We start from the raw sequence: 25,298 nt of genomic DNA, 5'->3' as shown, positions 1-25,298 counted from the left end.
GGAGACCACTTATGGTATCTAGGAGAACTAGATGGAAGCATCTTGTGATAGTGGATGCTGGTTCATACTTAGTTTCCCATTATATCATTATGCAGCTTCCAACATATAGAAAATATGGCAAAGCAGTTACTGGAAACATTTTATACTGAGATCTCTAAGACAAACTCATTGACACTCCAGGAAGTACAGTGAACTGCATTACACCTATTCTGAACTGAGATAACTGAATGGGATCATCATATCTTGTGAATACAGAGGGTCAGATTTTGCTGTTAATACTTGAGTAAAACTCGTATTGAAGTCTGGGGGAATCTAGAACTGTAAGGCAGTGTTCAGAATGGCGAGGTTTAAATGGAATATCTGCAAATCTTCCTTTAGCAACCTGTGTTTTTGATCATGAGACATCCGAACACTTCTGGCTTGCTTCTTAAATGTGTAGCCAGTTGGCTGTGATGTATAATGTTCATGCCATGAAAGGCACTGAGATATTTGGCAACTACTTTCCTAATGACCATGTATAATCACAAGTCACATACAGTTTTATTTTGTGGTGATGTTCAAGATTGTTTTTTCTCAATGTCATGAAGTCAGAATATTATATTTATATAGCCAGATGTAAATATATTATAGAATATTTATTAATTATAAGGATATTTAATAAATATATCTGCTTAAAATCAGGGAAAATAGTATATCCCAATTTTTACATGAATCCAGAAAATAATTGATCTCAAGAATTCCCTTAATTATAAAAAGACAGGACCCATCTCTCTCATTTTTCCTCTAATCTGTGCAATATCAGTGTTTACAGCTGCATAGCCAAGAGCCTGAGATTTTTGTTGGGTGTTCTGAAAACTATTCCTCAAAAGGATCCAAAAAGCCTTGGGTTAGGGTGTGACAGGTTTTTCTGTGAAGAATACAATGTTGGGGAAACTTTTAGTTTCCCAACCCAAGGGCAAACTACTTAAGAATTTGGGTTTTACAGGCCGGTAACATTTGTTCTTCATGTGTAACTCCAAACTCTGAGGTAGAGAGTAAAAAACAAATTAAATTATTTGTTGATTGTATAATGATCCAAAATGTCAACAGTTGTTCTATCTTTTTAAACAAGCATAGGCCTTATTTCGGGTTTTCTTATCACTAGGAGGCTTTCTGCACAGAAAAGATGTCACTTTTTGATTGCTGCAAACAGTATTGTAATAAATCTTTGGATTTTACATATGCCCCATTGAAATTTAAATGCCAACTTGTGAGGCGCTTTCATACTTCTAAAATAGTTCTGCAGCCTGGTTGAGCTTCCTGCAGAATAGTTTGGCTGGATACAGAAGCTAGACTGTAACCTACTTCAGTAGCGCTCATATTATTTCTGCCTAATAAGCCTCTTATTGCTTAACAAAATTTCCTTTTCATCAGCGTATAGTTTGCTTTTATATTTGTTAACAGCCATGTAATATGTAAGTAACAAATTTTCATATTACAATCTAAAAACTGGAGAGTTGATGGATTTATGTTGAATGCCAATGTTTTACATCAGAGGCTCCCAACTTCTTTTTTTTTTTTTGGCTGTGTCCTTTCCCCCCTACCTCCCCTTGGAGAGTCATGTGCCATGTGCACCACACTTTTTCTAAGGGTATGTCTACACTACGAAATTAGTTCGAATTTATAGAAGCCGGTTTTATAGAAATCGGTTGTATAAAGCCGATTGTGTGTGTCCACACATAAAATGCTCTAGGTGCTCTAGTCGGCGGACCGCGTCCACAGTACAAGGCTAGCGTCGACTTCTGGAGCATTGCACTATGGGTAGCTATCCCACAGCTATCCCACAGTTCCCGCAGTCTCCGCTGCCCCTTTGAATTCTGGGTTGAGATCCCAATGCCCGGATGATGCAAAACAGTGTCGCGGGCGGTCCTGGGTACATGTCGTCAGGCCCCTCCCTCCCCCGTCACAGCAACGGCAGACAATAGATTCGCGCCTTTTTACCTGGGTTACCTGTGCAGACAACATACCACGGCAAGCATGGAGCCCGCTCAGCTGAGCTCACCGTCACCATATGTCCTCTGGGTGCCGGCAGACGTGGGACTGCATTGCTACACAGCAGCAGCTGCTAACTGCCTTTTGGCGGTAGACGGTGTAGCATGAGTGATAGTCGTGGGGCTGGCAGCCGTAGGGCTGCATTGCACCAGCCCCTTGCCAGGCGATGGTATATTATGACTGGTACCCATCGTCGTCGTACTGGAGTGGCTGTCAATCATGGCCACCTGGGCAGACATGCTACTGTTTCGATGATGATGGCTACCAGTCGTAATATACTATTTTCTGCCAATTGCCCAGTATTGTCTGCTAAGCACCCAGAAGAGGCCGAGGGCGATGCTGGGTGCTGGCGGACGTGGGGCTGGCAGACGTGGGGCTGCATTGCTACACAGCAGCAGCCCCTTGCCTTTTGGCGGATGATGGTATTTTATGATTGGTAACCGTCATCATCGTACTGGAGAGGCTATCACTCATGCTGCACCGTCGGTTGCCAGCTTAAGATGTAAAAAATAGATTTGTTCTGTATTCATTTGCTTCCCCTTCCTCCGTGAAATCAATGGCCTGCTAAGCCCAGGGTTTTCAGTTTAATCTTTGGGGGGACCATTCTGTGTGACAGTTGTTTGTGTTTCTCCCTGTTCCTGTACCTGTACGCCATGTCGTCACTCGGCCCGCCCTCCCTCCTTCTCCTGGTCCATCAGATACTACTTTCGCGCCTTTTTTCTGACCAGGCGCCATAGCTAGCACTGGGATCATGGAGCCCGCTCAGATCACCGCGGCAATTATGAGCACTATGAACACCACGCGCATTGTCCTGGAGTATATGCAGAGCCAGGACATGCCAAGGCGAAACCCGGACCAGGCGAGGAGGCGATTGCAGTGCGGCGACGAGAGTGATGAGGAAATTGACATGGACATAGACCTCTCACAAGGCACAGGCCCCAGCAATGTGGAAATCATGGTGTCACTGGGGCAGGTTCATGCCGTGGAACGCCGATTCTGGGCCCGGGAAACAAGCACAGACTGGTGGGACCGCATCGTGTTGCAGGTGTGGGATGATTCCCAGTGGCTGCGGAACTTTCGCATGCGTAAGGGCACTTTCATGGAACTTTGTGACTTGCTTTCCCCTGCCCTGAAACGCCAGAATACCAGGATGAGAGCAGCCCTCGCAGTTGAGAAGCGAGTGGCGATAGCCCTGTGGAAGCTTGCAACGCCAGACAGCTACCGGTCAGTCGGGAATCAATTTGGAGTGGGCAAATCTACAGTGGGGGCTGCTGTGATCCAATTTGCCAGGGCAATGAAAGACCTGGTGATAGCAAGAGTAGTGACTCTGGGCAACGTGCAGTCAATAGTGGATGGTTTTGCTGAAATGGGATTCCCAAACTGTGGCGGGGCCATAGACGGAACCCATATCCCTATCTTGTCACCGGAGCACCAAGCCACCGACTACGTAAACCACAAGGGGTACTTTTCAATGCTGCTGCAAGCCCTGGTGGATCACAAGGGACGTTTCACCAACATCAACGTGGGATGGCCGGGAAAGGTACATGATGCTCGCGTCTTCAGGAACTCTGCTCTGTTTCGAAAGCTGGAGGAAGGGACTTTCTTCCCGGATCAGAAAGTGACCATTGGGGATGTTGAAATGCCTATCGTGATCCTTGGGGACCCAGCCTACCCCTTAATGCCATGGCTCATGAAGCCGTACACAGGCAGCCTGGACAGTAGTCAGGACCTGTTCAACTACAGGCTGAGCAAGTGCCGAATGGTGGTGGAATGTGCATTTGGACGTTTAAAAGCGCGCTGGCGCAGCTTACTGACTCGCTCAGACCTCAGCGAAAAGAATATCCCCATTGTTATTGGTGCTTGCTGTGCGCTCCACAATATCTGTGAGAGTAAGGGGGAGACATTTATGGCGGGGTGGGAGGTTGAGGCAACTCGCCTGGCCGCTGATTACGCGCAGCCAGACACCAGGGCGGTTAGAGGAGCACAGCAGGGCGCGGTGCGCATCAGAGAAGCTTTGAAAACGAGTTTTGTGACTGGCCAGGCTACTGTGTGAAACTTCTGTTTGTTTCTCCTTGATGAACCCTCCAACCCCCCCCCCCGACCCAGTTCACTCTACTTCCCTGTAAACCAACCACCCCACCCCACCTTCCCCTCCCCAATTCGAGCACCGCTTGCAGAGGCAATAAAGTCATTGTTTTTTCACATTCATGCATTCTTTATTAGTTCCTCACAGAAGTAGGGGGATAATTGCCAAGGTAGCCTGGGATGGGTGGGGGAGGAGGGATGGAAAAGGACACACTGCATTTTAAAACTTTAAGTCTTATTGAAGGCCAGCCTTCTGATGCTTGGGCTATCATCTGGGGTGGAGTGACTGGGAGGACGGAGGCCCCCCCCACCGTGTTCTTGGGCGTCTTGGTGAGGAGGCTATGGAACTTGGGGAGGAGGGCTGTTGGTTACACAGGGGCTGTAGCGGTGGTCTCTGCTCCTGCTGCCTTTCCTGCAACTCAACCATACGCTCGAGCATATCAGTTTGATGCTCCAGCAGACGGAGCATTGCCTCTTGCCGTCTGTCTGCAAGCTGACGCCACCTATCGTCTTCAGCCCGCCACTTGCTCTGTTCATCCCGCGATTCAGCCCGCCACCTCTCCTCTCGTTCATATTGGGCTTTTCTCATCTCCGACATTGACTGCCTCCACGCATTCTGCTGTGCTCTATCAGCGTGGGAGGACATCTGCAGCTCCGTGAACATATCGTCCCTCGTCCTATGTTTTCTCTTTCTAATGTTCACGAGCCTCTGCGAAGGAGAAACATTTGCAGCTGGTGGAGAAGGGAGAGGTGGTTAAAAAAAGACATTTTAGAGAACAATGGGTACACTCTTTCATTACAAGGTCGCATATTTCGGCTTGCAGGCAGCCATGGTAGGCCACAGTGTTTTGGCTTTTTTAACCTTCTTAACATGCGGGAAAGGTTGCAAACAGCAGCGCATTTCCCATATCAAGGATGAATTGGGTTGTCCATTTAAAATGGGGTTTCAATGTAAAAGGAGGGGCTGCGGTTTCCCGGTTAACATGCGGCACAAACACAAGTAAACCACCCCCCCCCCCCACACACACACACGATTCTCTGGGATGATCACTTCACCCCTCCCCCCACCGCGTGGTTAACAGCGGGGAACATTTCTGGTCAGAAGAGCAGGAACGGGCGCCTCTGAATGTCCCCTTAATAAAATCACCCCATTTCAACCAGGAGAGCTTTCTGGAGATGTCCCTGGAGGATTTCCGCTCCATCCCCATACACGTTAACAGACTTTTCCAGTAGATGTACTGGCCGCGATTGCCAGGGCAAATTAATCATTAAACACGCTTGCTTTTTTTTTGTAATGTTTACAAATATTTACAAAGTTACACTCACCAGAGGTCTCCTGTGTGCCCTGAGGGTCTTGGTTGAGTTCGGGGGTTACTGGTTCCAGGTCCAGGGTGACAAACATATCCTGGCTGTTGGGGAAACCGGTTTCTCCGCTTCCTTGCTGCTGTGAGCTACCTACAGTACCTCCATCGTCATCTTCCTCGTTCCCCGAACCGTCTTCCCTGTGTGTTTCTCCAGTGAGAGAGTCATAGCACACGGTTGGGGTAGTGGTGGCTGCACCCCCTAGGATCGCATGCAGCTCCGCGTAGTAGCGGCAAGTTTGCGGCTCTGCCCCGGACCTTCCGTTTGCTTCTCTGGCTTTGTGGTAAGCTTGCCGTAGCTCCTTAATTTTCACGCGGCACTGCTGTGTGTCCCTGTTATGGCCTCTGTCCTTCATGGCCTTGGAGATCTTTTCTAATACTTCTCCATTTCTTTTACTGCTACGGAGTTCAGCTATCACTGCTTCATCTCCCCATATGGCGAGCAGATCTCGTACCTCCCGTTCGGTCCATGCTGGAGCTCTTTTGCGATCCTGGGACTCCATCACGGTTACCTGTGCTGATGAGCTCTGCGTGGTCACCTGTGCTCCCCACGCTGGGCAAACAGGAAATTAAATTCAAACGTTCGCGGGTCTTTTCCTGTCTACCTGGTCAGTGCATCTGAGTTGAGAGTGCTGTCCAGAGCGGTCACAATGAAGCACTGTGGGATAGCTCCCGGAGGCCAATAATGTTGAATTCCGTCCACACTACCCCAATTCCGACCCGCAAAGGCCGGTTTTATCACTAATCCCCTCGTCGGAGGTGATGTAAAGAAACCGGTTTAAAGGACCCTTTAAGTCGAAAGAAAGGGCTTCGTTGTGTGGACGTGTCCAGGCTTAATTCGGTTTAACGCTGCTAAAGTCTACCTTAACCCGTAGTGTAGACCAGGCCTAAGAGAGAGTATTTCCTTGGATGCCTAGGGTCAGGGAGTCCATCCTGACTAGGTGCTCAACTGCTCCCTGGCCTGTGAGCATCCCCAACTGGATGCAGACATCTGTGCTGTGCACCTCTCCTCATGCTCCTGTCCCTGGGATCCCCAGAATCATTCACAGGCCACCGGCTCTTCTGGTCCTGGCTCAATCACCAGAAATGTTATACCAATAAAAACTAGCGGGATCTTATTAAAGGGGACAAGATAAAGATGCCACACTTATTATGATAACAATTTGGTTTATGACCAATAACTAATATCTTAATCCTTATACACACACATTATACCTAATACCTATACACACACACACATTCACACACATTCTCACACACACACACATCCATCAGATGTTCTGCAGCTGCTGCATAGTTACCAGTCCTGCTTGAGTTTGCAGCTTGGGTTTGTAGCTTGTGGCAGCTAACTGGCCAGGAAAGCCGGGCACAAGAACGAGCTGGGTCTCTGTTGGGCATGCACTGATGCCCTTCCATGTTGGCAGCAGAATGTTACCCTCCTCCAAAGTTTTCCATCTCATCCGTCCTTTTTGTAGGCTTTAGTTTGAATCCAGAGTCTATAGGTCTTGCTGTGTCACACTGCCTCCAGGTTTGGTGATTGATCACCCATCAATTGCAGACATGACTTTCAGACTCGGACCGGGCTTTGATCTTCCTTTTATTGTACCTTTTCTTTTTAGGGTGGATTCTTCTTACTTTGTTAGGGCTCTTGTCTGCATCTTCAGCCGTTGGTGTTTGAACTCTATGTAATCAGGACAGGCTGGGGCTGGAGGTTGATTCCATCATCCATAGATACCTCATTCACACATCTAAACTAAACTAATAAGATTACAGCAGGGTTTGCAAAAATGAAGGTTGCAGCAAGCCCTTACAATATGGAGTAAGCGTTTTAAAATGGGGTTTGAATTACAATATGGCAAACAGTGCACAGAAGTTACACTGTAGGCAAGTGTAATAAATGGTGAACAGAAGTTACAATACTGAAACAATGCAAGTCTTAGTGATTTAAGCAGGAATTGGATTGAGAGTGAAACTTACAAAGGCAGCTGTCTGAACAGCTATGGCTCTTAACAAGCATCTTAATGGTTAATTAGCCAGTTATTGGGGTAACCGGTTTTATGAATGAATATTGTTTCATTCATAAAATTTTACTTATGAAGTTACATTAATAAAGTGAACAATTAAAAACAATTTCATTCATCAGTTCTACACTGTCCCTGGGATCCCCAGAATCATTCACAGGCCACAGGCTCCTCTGGTCCTGGCTCAATCACCAGCACGCAGGTGCAAGAGCCTGTGTGGGTAGGCAGGAACTACCTGCCAAGGGAGTGCATCTGTATCTGCCCCTGGAGAGTGAGTGACCTGGTATGCCATCCTACCCCTCCACCTCTGGCACAGGGAGAGGCCACAAGGTCCCCTTGCTCCTCATTCCTCCAGCCTGGCAGCAGCAGCAGGAGCTGGAGTAGGACACGCAGCTAGTGAGAGAAATTGTTATGCTATCAACCAGGGGCGGCTCTAGCTTTTTTGCCACCCCAAGCACAGCAGGCAGGCTGCCTTTGGCAGCATGCCTGCGGGAGGTCCCCGGTCCCGCGGCTTCGGCGTACCCGCCTCCGAATTGCCGCCGAATCCGTGGGACTGGCGGACCTCCTGCAGGCAAGCCACTGAAGGCTGCCTGACTGCTGCCCTCGCAGGGACCGGCAGGGTGCCCCCCGTGGCTTGCCGCCCCAGGCACACGCTTGGAGTGCTGGTGCCTGGAGCTGCCGCTGCTATCAACAATATTTTGAAGAAACAAGGGAAAAATCTTAACTAATCCCATGCCCCACAGTTTGAAAGCCACTCCCGTATACTAAAGACTCAGGCTTTGTATTTTCAGCAAGGCAATTGCTATAAGTATATGCCATTTGTGGCTGTTATACGTTAGCTTAAAAATATTTCAAACTGTAGATTAAGGTAAAGTTCACTGCATATTAAAGTCAACAGCATATTTACATACTTGGAAACATAGCTATTATGTGTATGTGGAATCGTGCTAATCCTCTAGGGATGATACGTTTATGAGTGACTTTGAAATTTAGGGTCTGATCCAAAGGATTCCCATGATTTCTGTGGGCTTCATATCTGGCCCTTAGTCTCCAGTTTAGATAATATGTATACACAGCTGAAATGGGAAAACCTTCAATAGGAAAGTTGAAAAAGCAGCTAAACTTGCGTTATGTTGGGCTGGAATTGCATGCACTTTTATGCATTTGTTACATTGTATTCAATGATATTTAGAAACTATTTCATTAATATAGGTTTAAATATAGAATGTAACCCTGGGGGGAAATATTTGTACACATCAATGTTAGTACTTAGTGGGAGCTAATAATCACAGCATCAGAGGATTTTTTGTTGTTCAGGAAATCAAAACTTTGAGTTCAAATGGATTTAAAATCTGTTGGTGTAATGGTAAATATAGCAACATATCAAATTCACTGGATATATACATACAGAATAATCGGTGATCACATAATGTAAAATGCTTTCAATTAAGTCCCACTCTTTCTGCAAAAGAAAGATACAAAGACAAGAACATTCTTAACACAGGAGAGTCACCTTGATAGAATGCATGGTGTTTGTAGAGTGTTGTTCAAACATTAATGCTTCCCTGTCTGGATGGTAGTGTTCTTTCTCATTTTACAGATGTGGGAAATGGGTGAAGAGTGCCTAGAATTTGCTTTCTTTTAGAAACTCCACCTGTCCGCCCACTGAAGTGAATCCTATTGGCAGGGCAGCGCTCATTGCTGGAGTGAGGGGTTGCAATTTGCACTTACTGATGTGTAGGCATGCATGTGTGGTAGCCCAATCTGGCCTCATGTGAAAAGAGATGCTACCATAAATAGTCTAAGAAAGCAGGCATAGAATTGAAAAACAATTGACAAATATCTGCAATACACTAAGGTGACCAAATAATAAGCCTATGGTGTATCAAACTGCTTGTTGGATCAGTGTTCGTAAACTATGCCAGTTTTTGCCTGTGTATATCGGCTATTCTTTCAAATTCATGAACCTGCGTGCAGCCTGTGTTTTGAAATGGAAGTTTGGCAAAGTAGAGCTAAAATGTTGAATTTTACACAGTCTGAAATGGATTCTGTAAATTTTAAAAATTTTAATTAAAAAAACCTCCCTGCCCCTTCCTATCAAAGGAAGAAAATCATAACACTCCAACTTGACCCACCTTCTCAGAAAAAATCCTAGTAAATAGACCCCATGACTTCCCCAGATATTTAAGAGACTTGGCCTTATTCAGACCTTGGAAAATGGAACTGATTTTAAAAAAAAGTTTTCATTGTTCTGGTAGATTAATATAGATTTAAAATATTATAGGAAGGCTCCCACAGTTGTGACGGGTGTTCTATTATTAATCTGATAAACAGTGTGTCATATTAACTAGTGTAGTGTAAATAAAATATCCTGTCATGATGAGCATCTGTAATGGCAATGTTGAGGTAGCATTGGGAAGATCTATAATGGTAAGCATTCTAAGAACAGGAAGTCTCTTTCTGTTCTGTTGTCCTTTAATTTCATTATAAAAATTAATGCATGTATTTGAGCTGGGGAACCTGTTTCTATCCAACATTAATTTTCTTTTCTCCAGCCTCTTTAATTTAAGCCTTGGCCATCAGGCTTAACTCTGACTTTTGTTTATTTTTTAGCATTGGATACATGAATGTTATTGAAAGGAAGCAAACATGCAGTGAATGTCACTTGAATTAGCATTTTGTAGCCAAAAGCCCTTCCTCCTTTCCTATTGGTTTAACCCATGTTAATATTGAAACCTATATCTTTCTTCAAAGCATCTGTCACTCAAATTCCAAGTGATTTAGAAAATAAAAGCTTTTTGGGTGAAACTGTAATCACTAAAGTTCTGTCTGCTTTTGGTACGTTTGTGAAGATCTCATGGTGCTACTTCTAAGAATTTTCTCTCTTTGTGGCACTGTAGTGCAAGAGTTATATAGCTGCCTGACGTACTCTAATCCAGAGGTTACATTAGACCATTGAAATCAGCATTATCACTTATTTTGGGATCTCTTTTGGGATATTGGAAATATTAGTATTTTTATAACTGTTACAAGATATCCTTAACTGAATAACATTATAGAGTAGATAAGTTCCTTCATATAAAAAGTTGGTAGAATATTAAAAGATAGGTGAACTGAACCAAAATGTGGCTCATAAAATATTTTCAAACTTGGGTGCCTAAAGTTAGGCACCTAAATTAATGGCAGATTATTTTTTCTTCTTCCACAGAAGCTGAACTGGAGGTAGTTCACTTTTGAAAAACAAGCCACTTAAGTGCCCAAATATTGATTTGAGTGACTACAATTTGAAATTGCTGGCCCAAGTGACTTGCCCAAGGTCACATAGTAAACACTTTGCTGAACTGAGAGTAGAAAACTGGTAATTGGGATTCCTGGGTTCTGCTTTAATCATTCAAAACATTCCCTCTCACGCAAAATACAAATATTTTCTTTTGTCCCACTATCCTCTGCCCATTCCTCAGCATTCACAAAGAAATCTGCTCCGTTTTAAAGCAACTTCAAGAAAAAAAATTGGTCTGTAAAAAATGTAGTTCTTTAACTTTAAAAAAAAAAAAAATATCTCTCCCATAGTTATTTGCTAACATCTGTTTTTACAGCTCATTTAGAAGTGTGTTTTCCTTTAGCTGTTTGGCATCTATAATTTTAATAAGCCTGTTGGCAAGGGTTAAGAAAGATCTCTCAAATCACTGGGTGTTTCTATTTGGCAATCCAGTATTTAGAGACAGAGCAGCCTTATAGCTCAATAGGATTCTAGCAGAAAATAAGCATGTACCCCTGAATCTAGTAGAGTAAGGACTTTTCCCATACTCTGTACTATCTTTCATAGTTTGATTATTGCTGTGTCTTTGTTTTTTTTTAACAAAATGTGATATCTTTGTAGTTTCTGCAAACTTAATGTGAAAATATTGCTGGAAGAGAAGGATAATTCTTAAATAAGTTCACAAATTTCTTTATGATGAGTAAAACAGTGATCTGATCTTGCCAGAAAATTGATATGACCACATATCAGAACTCTTGTTATATCAGAGTCTGGATCTGCCCTCTGATATGCACTCATTGTTCTAGTTAAAATCAGTGGAAGCTGCATGCGAGTATTCAAATGATGAACTAATCACACAAAAAAATGAAGAGAATGGGCCAGATTCTTTCCTGCAACCACACTGTGCTTGGCGGACGGAGAGGCATGGGGTTTCAGGGAGCTGATTTTGGCTCCCTGATTCTTGTAGGCTCACAGAATTTAAGGCCAGAAGGGATCATTGTGATCATCTAGCCTGACTTCCTGCACATTGCAGACCACAGAACTTCACTCCAATGTTAGATCTATAACCTCTGGCTCAATTACTGAAACCCTCAAATTATGATTTAAGGACTTCGAGTTTCAGAGAATACACCTTTTACTCTAATTCAAACCAGCAAGTGATCTATGTCCCATACTGCAGAGGAAAATGAAGAACCCCCATGGTATCTGCCAATCTGACCTGGGGGAAAATTCCCAACCCCAAATATGGTGATCGGTTAGGGCCTGAGCATGTCTGCAATAAACACTGGGGAAAGAATTCACTGTAGAACTCAGAGCCTGTCCCATCTATGGCCATTGGAGATGTTTGCAAGATATTCTGATAACTGGTCTGAATAAGTACCAATGGCGAGGGCCCTATCAAATTCATGGTCCATTTTGATCAATTTCACGGCCAGAGGGTTTTAAAATTGGTCAATTTCACGTGTTCAGACTTTTACATCTGAAATTTGAGTGTTGTGACTGTGGGGCTCCCTTTTCTGGAAGCTGGGACTCACAGCTGGGGTACTCTCAGCAGCAGGGGGAGATTGGACCCACATCCAAAAACCTCCTCTAGCTGCAGGAACCTTTGGGGCCCAGCACTGGAACTTCCTTCAGCAGGGGGACGCACTCAGAGGTGCGTCTGATCTCCCCCTGAGAGTGGCCGTGTAGGAGAAGGACAAGACCTGTCCCTCCCCAGCCCGGGAGGGTCTTGCAGCTAGGAGCCCCCATCTGGGGTGCTCCCCACAGCAAGGGGAAGATCAGATTTCATGGGGAAGGGCTTATTTCAGAGTCCGTGGCACATGTGTGGGTAGGTATTGGGGCTCCTATGGATGATATGGCAAGGAACCACCCCCCTTCCTTATAGCCCACTGTAACCCTCCTATGGGGTTGGGAGGAGGAATGCATGGTAAGGTCCCAGCAATGGGTTGGCTGGAGGACCTGGATGGAAAATGAAGTGGGGGTTGGTGGAAGCCCCGGGTAGTTATTTGAATGATCATGGTGTTGCCTGCACTGCAGACTTTTATCTGCTGGGTAGTCCCAGACATCTAATAATAAAGTTGTGGCCTGATTAAATCCATATCAAGGGTCTCCTGTCCTTCTTTCGTTATAGCCGGTTAATGGGGCTGGGTTAGATAATAATTATTTAATGACAATAGATGTTGAGATTCAAAACGTTAAAGCTTTATAACCATTAAAACACAAATTGTCAACATCACCTATCAAAATATACAAAGTAAATATTTTTTAAATTCTAAGTTCTCAAAGAACAATTTTCTTTGCCTATCTGTAAATTTTCATTATTATCGATGGAAATATTTTTTATTGATTTGTGTGTGTGTTTAGTGAAATCCAAGCCTACGTATTAAATATTTCCAACTGATACATTTCATAGATACATGGCAGACTTTGACTCTGTCTTATCCTTTTAGTATGAGATATGGTATAGATTTGGTATTAACAGAGATCTTCAAACTGTCAGCTATAAAACGACTCTAAACTGCAAAAAGCCAGTGCATAGTGTCTGATATGTTCCTGTTGACCTCAATGGGATCAATTCCCAATGACATCAAAGAGTAGAACTGGGTTCCAAATTAAGCAGAACAAAAATAACTAATAACTTAATTACAACTTATTTTCTTCAAATATAGCAAGTTAAATAAGCTTCCTGGGAGTTTGTTTTCTAGTAAACGAGAAAGGGAAAAGTCACTTCAACTAGATTAAGAAAATGGACAAGTAAATTTCAAATCATAGTAACTCAAAGGCAATTTGTTTCTGCAACCTGTGAAGGAAATTTATAGTTTCTTTTGCTATTAGGGTAAACTATGGAACTTTCAGGCCAGGTCAGTTTTTTTGGAGTCAAAGTTGTAGGGTAGCAAAGAAGAGGGTTTTGTAATGGAAATTAGTTAACTATGGATATGCTAACCCACTTATGTAAAGTATAACATCATGTATCTAATTTTCTGCACTTTTGAATTCTCTACATGTATCATGATTATCAGTCATGATTTATTAATAAAACTAGATTAAATATTTACAAACATTTTATTATAGCTTGCATGTTCATTTCAAATTAGAAAAAGGCCCATTGGGAGCAAATTTAAAACCTAGGTTACAGCAGAATATTCTGAAACCTTTGAATAGATCTACTGAAAACTGACTGTTCTGTATCCAGTGTTAATTTAGCATACTAATACAACCCCAGAGAATTATCATCATTCAGTCTAGAGTTCTGTTGCTGTTCCTTTATAACTCCCTCCAGCAGTTTTTCCATTTCTCTGGTGTGTGAAATGATCCAACAAAATTCTGTCAACCACATGACACTGCTTTTTTGTTACTTTGCATAAGAGTTGCATATATGGCATATACGTACTTTTAGTGGGTTTTTTCCCATGAATGATTTAAAATGATTGAAATTCTGGAAACTGCTGGGCTTTCTTTGCATTTATTATCTTAAAGAGTAGGGCATACGTATTCTACAAGCCATATGCTGTCAATATTGTAACAAGAGGCTCTTATAAAATTTTCCTCCCTAACCACAAAGCCTAGAGTGTTTGGGCTTCGAGAGGGAGGAAGGACTAGATAATCTATTAATTTGTTTTCCATTTAAACATTTAAAATGTTTCCAATAATCTGAGGTAGTAGGGAGGCAACATCACAAAGCAAGTTAACTAATATTGACATACACTTTTTCTGCAAATTCTTAGACTTTGTCTCCTGAAAATTAGTCGAGTATATTACTAGAATATCACAGCGTACAATTTGTGTCTGTAGGGAAGCCCAGTTCCTCCTATTGGGAGGGGTGAGGGGTGGGTGTGTTTTTTTTGTGAACCCCAGGAATGTAATATTCTGCAGAGATACATAAGCAGTATGTAGAAAGGGAGCTCCGAGAGGGACAGAAATCTCTCCAACTCTCCCTTCAGTTTGGGTTAGCAGAATTTTTAACAAGGGATTCTTGAGGCCCTCTACCTAGCATATCACTGGTTTACATTGGAGTCAATTAGACAGGTAGATTATATTTGAAACCCAATTAGCACTGCTTCAGACAAGAAATTGTCAGTTTGGAGAATGTATGGAATAGTTGAACAATCTGTTTAACCTAAAACCCTAAATCACAATGTCTTTCTCTCTCTTCCCTTTGCCCCCACCCTCCCCCTTCAGGTGAAAGTTATGTATGTGCATCCAATGAACCATATCGCAAAGTTGATTATACCAAGAATGTCAATCCAAACTGGTCTGTGAATATTAAGACTGGGTCTGCTCGATCCTTGACATCTCTGACATCGATGAAAAGTGAAGTGAAGGAGAGTAAAGATTTCATTAAACCCAAACTGGTGACTGTTATTCGGAGTGGAGTGAAGCCACGGAAAGCTGTGAGAATTCTGCTGAATAAAAAGACTGCTCATTCCTTTGAACAGGTTTTGACTGACATCACAGAAGCCATTAAGTTAGATTCAGGCATTGTCAAGAGACTTGTAACACTAGATGGGAAGCAGGTAAGAGAACAAATCGTCTTGGGTATTGAATATTGGGTACAAATTAAGCTGCTGCTACTTTTTATATTCTGTTATCATTTTCAGTTTTTGTTAACATCCAAGTTCTACCCTGCTTATCAATATTATATTGTAACTGATTAATTTTTCCAAAATCCTCCTTTATCATCCAAGAAAAGTAGGTTTGCTATTCCTCAACTAGCAGATATAATCACAATTTGGGAAACTGGAATGGGGAAAAGGAAAAATTCGGGTGAGTACAGCCAATCCATGCTTCCTGTCATCCTCAGCTCACTTGTTTTGTGTCTCCAGTAAATGACTGCTTCCACCTACAGGATATTATAGTAGAAATTCACTAGTTACTAGTGTGTGCATGTGGGGGGGGTGCCCTCAGGGAAAACTAAAATATCTTCTTGTAGTCTTGCTACCTCCTCCCCCTGCTTATTTATTTCACCTACCTGTTACCTCTTGTCTTTGACTTTGCAGGGTCTTTGGGTCTCGTTTGTTTGTTTGTACAGTGTCTGAAGTCCTATTGTGCTAATCTATTTCAGGCTGTTAGCCATTTCTATAATATAGATTATTAAAACTCCTGGGCACATTTATGACCTCAGCATATTAGCGATAGGGATGGGGACATTACGGGTAGTGATGTTCTTATTGTGGACTGAGGAGAATCTTCAGTTCTTGACCCTCTGTGGCACTTGGGAATGCTCTGAAACAGGGCAAAACACATTTGCCTGCTGCAGTAACTCTTCCTCATGCTCCTGGGAAGTGTGTATGGCCAGGCTATGATTGGAGTGGTAGTGAGGAGGAAGCAGTAAGTGTTCTCAGGCAGGGTAGGCAAACTTCTAGAAAAGCTTTCTCTTCTAATCTGCTGCTTTATTCCTCTGCTGCAGACCAGAGGAGAGCTGTCACGGTTACCTCTTCGTTACTGTGCAGTTTTTCAACTGTGGAGAAGAGTAAAGATGGCAACTGCTCTGTTAAGGGAGGGAGATTCAGACTATTACCCCAGCACAGACTGAGAACTGCCCTACAGGGCAGTAACGTATTTAGATGGCTGGGGACCGTGATATCAGTAACTTCATGCTGAAATTCTGCTTCTTTATATGCATCTCCCTTTCCAAAATGAAGCTGTGGAAGCAGATATTTCTACACAACCTGCTCATAAAAGCTGTCTCTTCTCCTTCCCTGTTCCCGCCCCCACAATATACATAAAGCATGGAGCAAAGTAAGGTCCTTGGCTGATATAATTGAATCTGAGTAGGCTTTGCTCTATTGAAAGAACTATCCTTCACAGTGCAGCGTTTGTTTTGTTTTTTCCACTTGTACATAGGGACAAAGGCAGCACTGAGCCCAAATGTCACTTAACCAATTCCTGACTTCTTTGCAGGTGCTGAATCAGATGGGCCCATCATGCATATGAGGAAGAAGGTGGGGAGGAGGGGGGAAGAAGTAAGTTTAGAGTAACTATCTGTTTCCCAACAGGCAATGATTCCTTCATTTCATGCTGTTGCAGTGTTTCAGCAAGCCTCATTATTCTTTCTAGTGAGGGAAGTAGACTGTTGCCTAGCTCTAGTTCCACCTTAGACATATTCTCGGTGATTAACTAATAGGATGGGTGGCTGCACAGGTAACCCTATGGTGGCTCTGTCTTCAGGCACACTGATTAGCAGAAAGACTCCTTTGCTTTGGCAGGTAACTGTTCCACCTTCCTAGAGGGGAGATTTGCTTCTGCCTTTCCTGCAGTAATGGCCTGACTCAAACTCATATAACATTGTGTGCGTATGGGTTTTTGTTTTTTGTTTGTCCTTTGCTGGTATACATAGAGGTTGGCACCAAGGGCATTTGTATGGTTTGGCAGATGGAAAGGCGCTTTGGTTCCAATTAGCAGTTGATGGAGATTTCTGAGCCCATTTTCCCTAATGTGGTAATTACTTATTCTTCCAAATTTGCTAGGAAGGCAATTCTTTTGTGTTGATGTCCTATTGCTGGCAAAACTTGAAAGGCAACTTTAAAAAAAGGCATTTTACAATTACAAAATGCAACTGCTGTTGTGTTTTTTGTTTTTTGTTTTTTTTCTTACTTATCTGCTAGAAAATACTCTACTAACCTTTCTGGCCTCTCAACAATTAAGAAAAGTATAAATTGTGCTCTGCTAATTTGGAATTGATATAGGATGTTTGTTTTAAGTTAAGACATTCAGATATTAGTTGCAAAATAATAATTTTCCCCACAACATTCTTCTTCTTTTCAAAAGGAATCCTTAGTTCACTTGTTAATTTGTTTTATTTTCAGTTGAGAGATTTACACTCTGAAGGGGAAAGATTATTAAATTAGTGATCTTTTGAATAAACCTTCCTTTTTCTTTTAATTTCAAGCAGTACATTGGAAAGAAAAGTCTCAAAATAATTGTCTAATATTTTTCATCTACACATCAGACTGTTCTTTTATTATAGCAACAACATGACTATAGTTATGCATAGAGAAAAGCATTTTCTTGAGATTTGTGTATTATGAGAGTTATCTATTTTAAGCCATAATTTATAACATCCAATTAACTGTTCTTCATTCCTTTAAACACCAATGACCTGTAGTTATAACAATAAGATCTGGACTTTCAGATTGTTAGATTCTCTTGAGAGTTGAACAACTAGTTCCTGTTTCCCAGATTCTGACAGGGCAGCAGCGTAAGACAAAATACTCTGGTAAAAGTACCCTGGCCTAGACTTTCTTTTCCTCTATTCTGGAGGATTTGCTGGATGTCTTCCTACAACCAAAGTGAGAGCTGTGTCTTTTTTCTTTTTAATTCGTTTCTGGAATCCCTCCTTCCTACTCTGAAGTGAGGCTAGACAGACTAAACTTTGTTTAGAAAGTTAATCCTCTGTGCCGCAAATAAAGGATGGAGTGTTTGGATCTTGTTAAAGGAGCTCAAAGTAGTTGCCAGCACAGACTGGATATTGCCCTACAGGTCAGTAATGTATTCAGATGACTGGGGACAGTAACCTTCTGCTGAAATTGTTTCCTTATATGTTCAAGAAAGCACATTCTGTTGCCAGCTGCATGGTATAGAAATAGAAAGCACATATTGGTCACATAATGGACATAAAATATTGTTTGTCCATCCTCATCTTGACTCACCTCTCTTTCTCCTTCATACCAACTGCTTGGTGGTTTTTATTAACAATATTATTGGGAATTTCCATGACAATTCAACAAGACTAAAAAGTTGGGATCCTCCCCCAAAAGGTTGTCAGTACAGTATAACAAATTGTACTAACTGAAAGAACATGCTTCAAACAATAGGTAATGCTCTTAGCTCACGCTTGGGCCTGGAAAACCAATGTTATCTAGGTAGTTATCTCCATGCTGCTGAGTTGAAACAAATTCTCTTCAATGTTCTTTTAGGCCAGCTCCACATAAAGGTCCCATAATTTTTTAAACGAGTGTTAAGTGACGCTCTGTATGTAAGTAAATGTTTCTAGTGGGAGGCTTGTCTTGGGGAATTTACGAAGAAGGCCAAATATACCCATTAAAACGGCCTTGTTGGTGTGAGATTAGGCAGCTTTTCTTGATGTCAGCAAGAAATGGATAGGCAAGAGCAAGAGAAGTAGGATTAGCAGTACAATTGGTATCCAAGATCTGTTCCTTCATTTCTCATCATCTGGTTTCACCAGAGAATCTGAGAACTCCAGTATAATTCCCATCTGACTTGGGATCGATGCTTTGGCACAAAGCCTAATAAATAACCTTTCAGTTTACAGAACGAAAAATGATTATTTTCTAGCTTTATAAAAATAATGGTGCTTTATGAGAGGGGAAAAAATGAGATTTTATGATGATACGTTTGCGAATGTAATTTCAGCGAATACTGGTTACCTATGAGTGGGGTGGGAGCTGAACCAATGATAGTGCAGGGCTGTTTCTGTAAGACATTAATTTTTCAGTTTAAAAATAAACCTTTTAAATCCTCAGTAATGCTTACAATGAAGAAACTAGGCATAAGTTAATATGCGTAGCGCTGTAGTGACTCTCATCCCCTCTGTATTTTAAGCATATTTTAATTGCACTGTTACATTGCTGTCAGACATTTTACTGCAGGTGTTAGAAATTACTATAATAGAGATTTGCCTCCACATTAGCTGGCATTGTACATACTCAAAAGCTATTGAAAATTGGAACGCCCCCCCATAAAAAGGGTGCTTTATTTTTCCTCTTACGTTTCAGGCTCTAAGCCAGTGTTGCCAACTCTCTGATTTATTGTGAATACTGTAGTACAGTTTTGGCCCCCTGCTTCAGGCGGACTCATGAAGATGAAATTTTGGAGGAACTGAGAAAGAGAGATGGAGAAACTCCCCCTCACATTGTCCTGTAGGCTAGGGCAGTTTCAATAAACTAGAAGCCCAGAGACCACAAGTTTTAGTCCCAGCTCTTTCACTGATTGCTAAGAGTTGTGAAGGGCACAGAAATAGTGTGGTGATGATGGACCCTCGTGTGGCTACTGTGGTGGTGGTAACTATCTCTCATCCATTTTGCAGATAGATGATTGCAAGCTTAGCTTTCATGTAAGAGGTGCTGCTGCTTGCTTGAGTGGCGAGGGAGACTCCCAGTCTGAATATGATCCAAGCAATCTTAATGCAGTTTCATCACCGTGAACCTGCCGCAAGAGAAGCTGGGCACACAGTCACACTTGTGGCTTCTCTGGCTGGTTGTTTGCTCTATGAGGAGACGAAGGTGTCTGCCTGAAGAGAGGGCAATAGCAGATGTATGTTAAGTAGTGTGGGAGTCAGCCTGCAGAAGAAACACTGTTGGACCAGGAGAAAAATCTTGAGAGCTTGTGATTGGTCACTCTGCCTGATTGGTTCAAAAAGCAGAAAACTTGGAGAGAGAGTTTTCCATTAAAAAAGTTAATCATTTTTGTCAGTGTTTTATTACTACAATAACACATTTAAAAATTGAAGGATAATGGGCCAAAGCTTGCTATTGAAATTGTGCCACAGTAACTTGCGATAGTGTCTGCTATAGTGCTTTTTTTTCTTTTTTTGTTGTTCACATTTGATAAAATAATCTGTTCTTTCACAAAAACTGACCAAAGCACCACCACTTACGTAGCATGGAGTTGCTATTTAAACAGTTCAGTTTGTACTTCAAACAGTGACATTTTATGGCTAATTTTTTGAGGAGAGATGTTTAGTTTAGTTTAATTTTATTAATGTTCCAGAGCCTATCTTAATGACAATTGCTTTAATGACAGCAATTTAAGTAGTGATTTGCAGAAATGGACTTAGTAGCTAGCATGGTAAATGAAAGGCATGTGATTATGGTCTGCCACCTGCCATTCTAAGATGAAATCACAGAGCTGGGAATCTAAACCTTGGGAATTTGTTGAGTCCCACTGGCTTTGACCATTAACAGATAATTAGTCTGGTAAAACCTTTGGAATTTATCCTGCAGCTGTCCTATGTCAGATTAGGATTGGTGTCAACTGCTGACTGTCAGATTCTTAAAGGGCCCTAATTAGAACCTTTCCACCAGTAGGGGAAGCCTGCCCCTGACTGGGACTTGAACCTTGTGCTGTCAGCTCTTACTAAGCCTCCCTTTGAGCTATCAGCTACTTGGAACATATATCACTTGTCCATGAAAGTTGCATTCCTTGTGGCCATCACCTCCGCCACGACAGTAGATAAATTGGGAGCCCTAATGGTGGATCCCCCATGCACTATATTCCAGAAGGAAAAAGTCTCATTACAGCTACATCCCCAAGGTGGCTTCAGAGTTCTGCATAAACCAACCTATGCACTTACCTGCTCTTCACCCCTTCCTTCCCAAACTGCATGAGTTGGAGAGATGAGAAGGCTTCATTCCCTTGACGTACATCATGTTCTCACCTTCTATCTGCAAAGGACAAGATTGATTTGAAAATCTCCCAGACTTTGTTGCCATAGCTGGACCTCAGACTCTTTGTGCTATCTCCTCTGAGAGGATCTTGAAGTGGATCATGGGTTGTATCTTACTTCTATCAATTGTCTCACATTCCTCCCCAATAAGGAGCAAGTGCTCATGCTACAAGAGCACAAGCAACATCGATAGCATCGCTTCAGGAAGTGCTTTTGTTTGACATTTCTAAGGCAGCTATGTAGACTTCCATCCATATGTTCATGAGACATTATACTCTAGAACTGGACTCCACTGCTGACACATCCTCTGGGACAGCAGTCCTTTATCTGGCTCTGCTACCTGCATCCTTGCACCCTCCGCTACTTGAGTACTACTTATTAGGCACCCACAGTGCAATACACCTAAGGACCAACACTCAAAAGAGGAGGAGAAAGTTACTTACCCTGTAGTAAGTGGAGGTTCTTTGAGAAGTGTGGTCCCTCTCTGTATTCTGCTACCCACCCTCCTTCCTCTCTGCTTCGGACCTTGCTTGGATTCGCGGTAAAGAAGGAACTGGAGAGGCGGTCAGCCCACACTGTCATTTATCATCTTGTTTGGAGGCACAAGGAGATCCAGGGCTTGTGCAGGCAAACAGATGCTGCTTTCAAAATTCTTTGATTCTGGGCACACGAAGCATATGCATACCCCACAGAGGCATTCAGATATGGACCACACATCTCAAAAAGCTCCAGTTACTACAAGGTAAAGTAACTTCTTTCCTCCCCCCTTTCTGTCACCACTGCTACACACACAAACAAAAAGTTAGTGAGACATTATGGTGAGTGGGTGCTTGTGGGATTTTTTTGTGATTGGTTTTTAAGTTACAAGTGTTCAAAATTCAGTTAGGGTTCCCAAAGTAACTGTAATGTAGCCTGTTTGTGAGTTTTACAGTAGTCTGTGTTTGGTAACTTTATGAATTAATATTATTTATAATATAAGAACTGTGGGTGTGTAATGGTTGCTGTGGAAACTGTATCTTTGAATAGCCTGACTTTTGTGTATGATGTTCTCCTAGGAGGGAAGGGGGGGGACAAATCTGCAAGATTAATTTATTTGAATTTGCAATTATTGTGCTATACAGTGAAAGAAACGTGTTGAGACTCAGAATCAGATGCATTGAGGAGTTTTTTGTTTGTGGGTGTTTTTTTTTTTTTTTTTTAAATCTTCTTGAATCATCCATCAGTCTTACAATTTGTAAGAGAACATCAGCAGTCTACACTAGATTCTGCACAGAGGGTACAAGGTGTATAGATTATGCCAATATGAATCTTGACCTCTGCGCATCAGTGTGTTTTAAATTGCTAGAAAGTTTGCCACCCTCTTTTAATGCCTATATAAGAGAATAATTTGTACAGTCAACCATTCTATTTATGTTCAGTAAAAATAATTCGTAATGAAAATCAGTTGGAAAATGATTTCCTAACTATTTTTTATCTTCGTGTATATCAAAAGCATTAGGTGGAGATTCTCCAAGGCAAAATTGAGAGTTTGGCATCAAACTCCTACTAAAAGGCAATGGGAGTTCAGTGAACAACTCTTACTTGTGCCTTTGAAAATGTTCTACCTTGTACTTTTAAGGAATAAGTCCAGGGCAAGTTTCTGAAGTTTTAAAGAAGCAATTTCTGTCATATTATGTAAAAAACAAAAAAGTTAAGTGTCTGAAAATCTTTCGAACTGGTGTTTTTTAAAAAACAAAAACAAAAAAACCCAACCGTTTGTTTGAATAGCTAAAAATATTAGTCGCTGCCAGTGCTGCAACAACCATGCAGATATTTTTAGCAAGCTAGCTTCAGCTGAGCTAATGTGAGTGTGTCTACCCACATTGGGAATTGCATCTCCCAGCTGCAATGTAGGCCTACCCACAGGCTAAAACTGGAGATAGCTAGGCAAGGAAAGGACTTTTCTTAAGGTGCCTCTTACAAAATTTAAAAACACACTTGTGCAAGGAGGGAACAGACTAGAAGAACAACTCTTAGACCTACAATGACAACATAAGAATGGCCAAACTCCAAAATCTCTTTGTTCAGGTATATCTCCTGAAAGGAGAAATGTTCAGAGGAGATAGGGTGCCCTTAAAATATTTTAAGGGTACTCTGTTTCTCTAAAGGGAAGAATTGGGATTCTGAAAACCAAGATGTATTTTATTTTATTTGTTGAAAAAATTGTGTAGGGGGGGGAACCCCAAATACCTAAAAGTGAAGAATCTGTTGAATGAAGAAAGGACCCAAAAGAATAGGGAAAATGCACTAGGTGCAAACTAGATTGTAAGCTCTTAGGAGCAGGGACTGCAGCTTTCAGTCTTTTTGTTCAGCACTTTTTACAAGGGTGCCCTGTTTCTGATTGGGACCTGTGTGTTACTACAAACAACAGTAAATGGGAAGAATAATCTTTTTCCTCCTACTCACTTATTCCCCACCTGTAAGCATCAGCAGTTATTAATCTGGTTAGAGTTAAAAGAAATGAGCTCCAAGCAGGGCTGTATTTTTGTCAGGGTATGTTTAGGGAAAGGTAGTCATAACAATGTCAAGTGATACAAACCATGGTAAAAATTAAACATACTGTAGTTTGCTATAAAATTACTGACTATGCAGAATTTACTTGTATCTTGGAAGGTAGAGCATAGCAATTTTGTATACCTCTTACATGTTGAAACCTCCTGTTTTGATTTAATCTCAATGCATCAGTGTTGCTCAGCTGTTGCTCTTGGTGGTTTTATCATGCATCAGTAAAAGCATCTGATGTCAGAGCCTATTTCTCTTACTGGCAACGGTGAACAATACTTTTCAAAATACTGTGTGCTTTTGTTTGGATGTAATGTGGAAGAAAGTTAAACTGGGCTGTTTGTATACAGTGTGTATTACACAGTATTCATAAATGAATGTGCACATACTTGAATATTTATTTTTGGGGGTGATTAAAACATCAGTATTATGAGAATATTGCAGTTGTGATTTTAATGTGGAAAGATATCTTGTTTTTAAATTGCAATAGATTATGAAACTATTGTATTTCAGTTAGAGCAAATACACACCATTACATTATACTACATGGGGAAGACTTCTTTTAGGCTTATTTCCCACTGGAGTCAATGGGAGTTGTACTTCCCTGCTCCAGGGCTGAATTTGGCACATCATGTTTAATGTTAATAAAGCATGAAGTAATTGCATTTCCAGTAATTGTAAACCATATTTTCTTGATATAATGGAGACATGAGAAGGGCAACATGAAATAGACTAAATGAACTGTCGGGATGTTTCTTTTATAGGACATCTGTTGTACAGTTTTATCCAAAGCTGAAACAGTTTCACCAAGTACAGCATATTCTGCTTCACCTCCAAATATTGGTAAACAAATCTCAAAAATCACTTTTGGCATTGTGTAGATAGGGGGATTGATTTTCTACACTGCAATCATCCTATCTTCCTGTGTAAGGACTGTAGGGTGGCAAATGCTACTGACAAAGGGAATAAGGATTTTTTTCCTTTCTACAGTGATTCTACTTGAATGTGTCTCCCAGGGGCTCTCTTCGATTTTTCACCTAGTTGCTCTGTTTATTATGATAGTCAAATAATCTCATTTTAATCACATGCCATGTTTATTGAGCAGCACAGTATTTCATACAGACATTCTTCTATTTCAAGTGCTAAAAATCATCAGATTTTTAAAAACAGAATGGTATTGAATACTTGGGCATGCAGTATGTATATTCCTGTATGGATTACTGCAAAGACTGCGAGTAATCCCAGGGTCTTGTTTTGTACTAATTGTTTGGGTAAAAGTGTTTATACTGTTTCCAAAAATCACACAAAACGAATCTGTTTCTGTACTCTGCCCAAGGGTTCCACAAGATTTACAAGGTACTTAGGCCTTGGCTACACTGGCGCTGTACAGCGCTGCAACTTGCTGCGCTCAGGGGTGTGAAAACGCCCCCCCCCCCCCCCGAGCGCAGCGAGTACAGCGCTGTAAAGCGCGAGTGTAATCAGAGCCTGCAGCGCTGCACGCTCGGTCACAGCGCTGCACGCTATTCCCCTCGGAGAGGTGGAGTACTTACAGCTCTCGCAGCGCTGGCGGCGCGACTACACTTGCACTTCACAGG

General features: G+C 42.0%; 1 protein-coding gene across 6 annotated transcripts in view; it reads left to right on the top strand.

Moving 5' to 3' along the window:
- The window catches only part of DCLK2 (doublecortin like kinase 2), a 144,006-nt gene that overhangs the window by 11,226 nt on the left and 107,482 nt on the right, over positions 1 to 25,298 (top strand). For all 6 annotated transcript variants that reach the window (XR_008445203.1, XR_008445204.1, XR_008445202.1 and 3 more), the window contains exon 2: positions 14,937 to 15,271. Coding sequence is in view for 3 of the 6 variants with exons in the window: in XM_054030853.1 (XP_053886828.1) it covers positions 14,937 to 15,271 (335 nt within the window). In the remaining 3 variants the exon portion in view is untranslated. The remainder of the gene's footprint in view (positions 1 to 14,936; positions 15,272 to 25,298) is intronic.

The sequence above is a fragment of the Malaclemys terrapin genome, chromosome 5, assembly GCF_027887155.1.
Source record: "Malaclemys terrapin pileata isolate rMalTer1 chromosome 5, rMalTer1.hap1, whole genome shotgun sequence".
In the NCBI taxonomy this organism is placed as follows: Eukaryota; Metazoa; Chordata; order Testudines; family Emydidae; genus Malaclemys; species Malaclemys terrapin.
The sequence above is the reverse complement of the archived record's forward strand: the minus strand, read 5'-3'. Positions and strand labels throughout refer to the sequence as shown.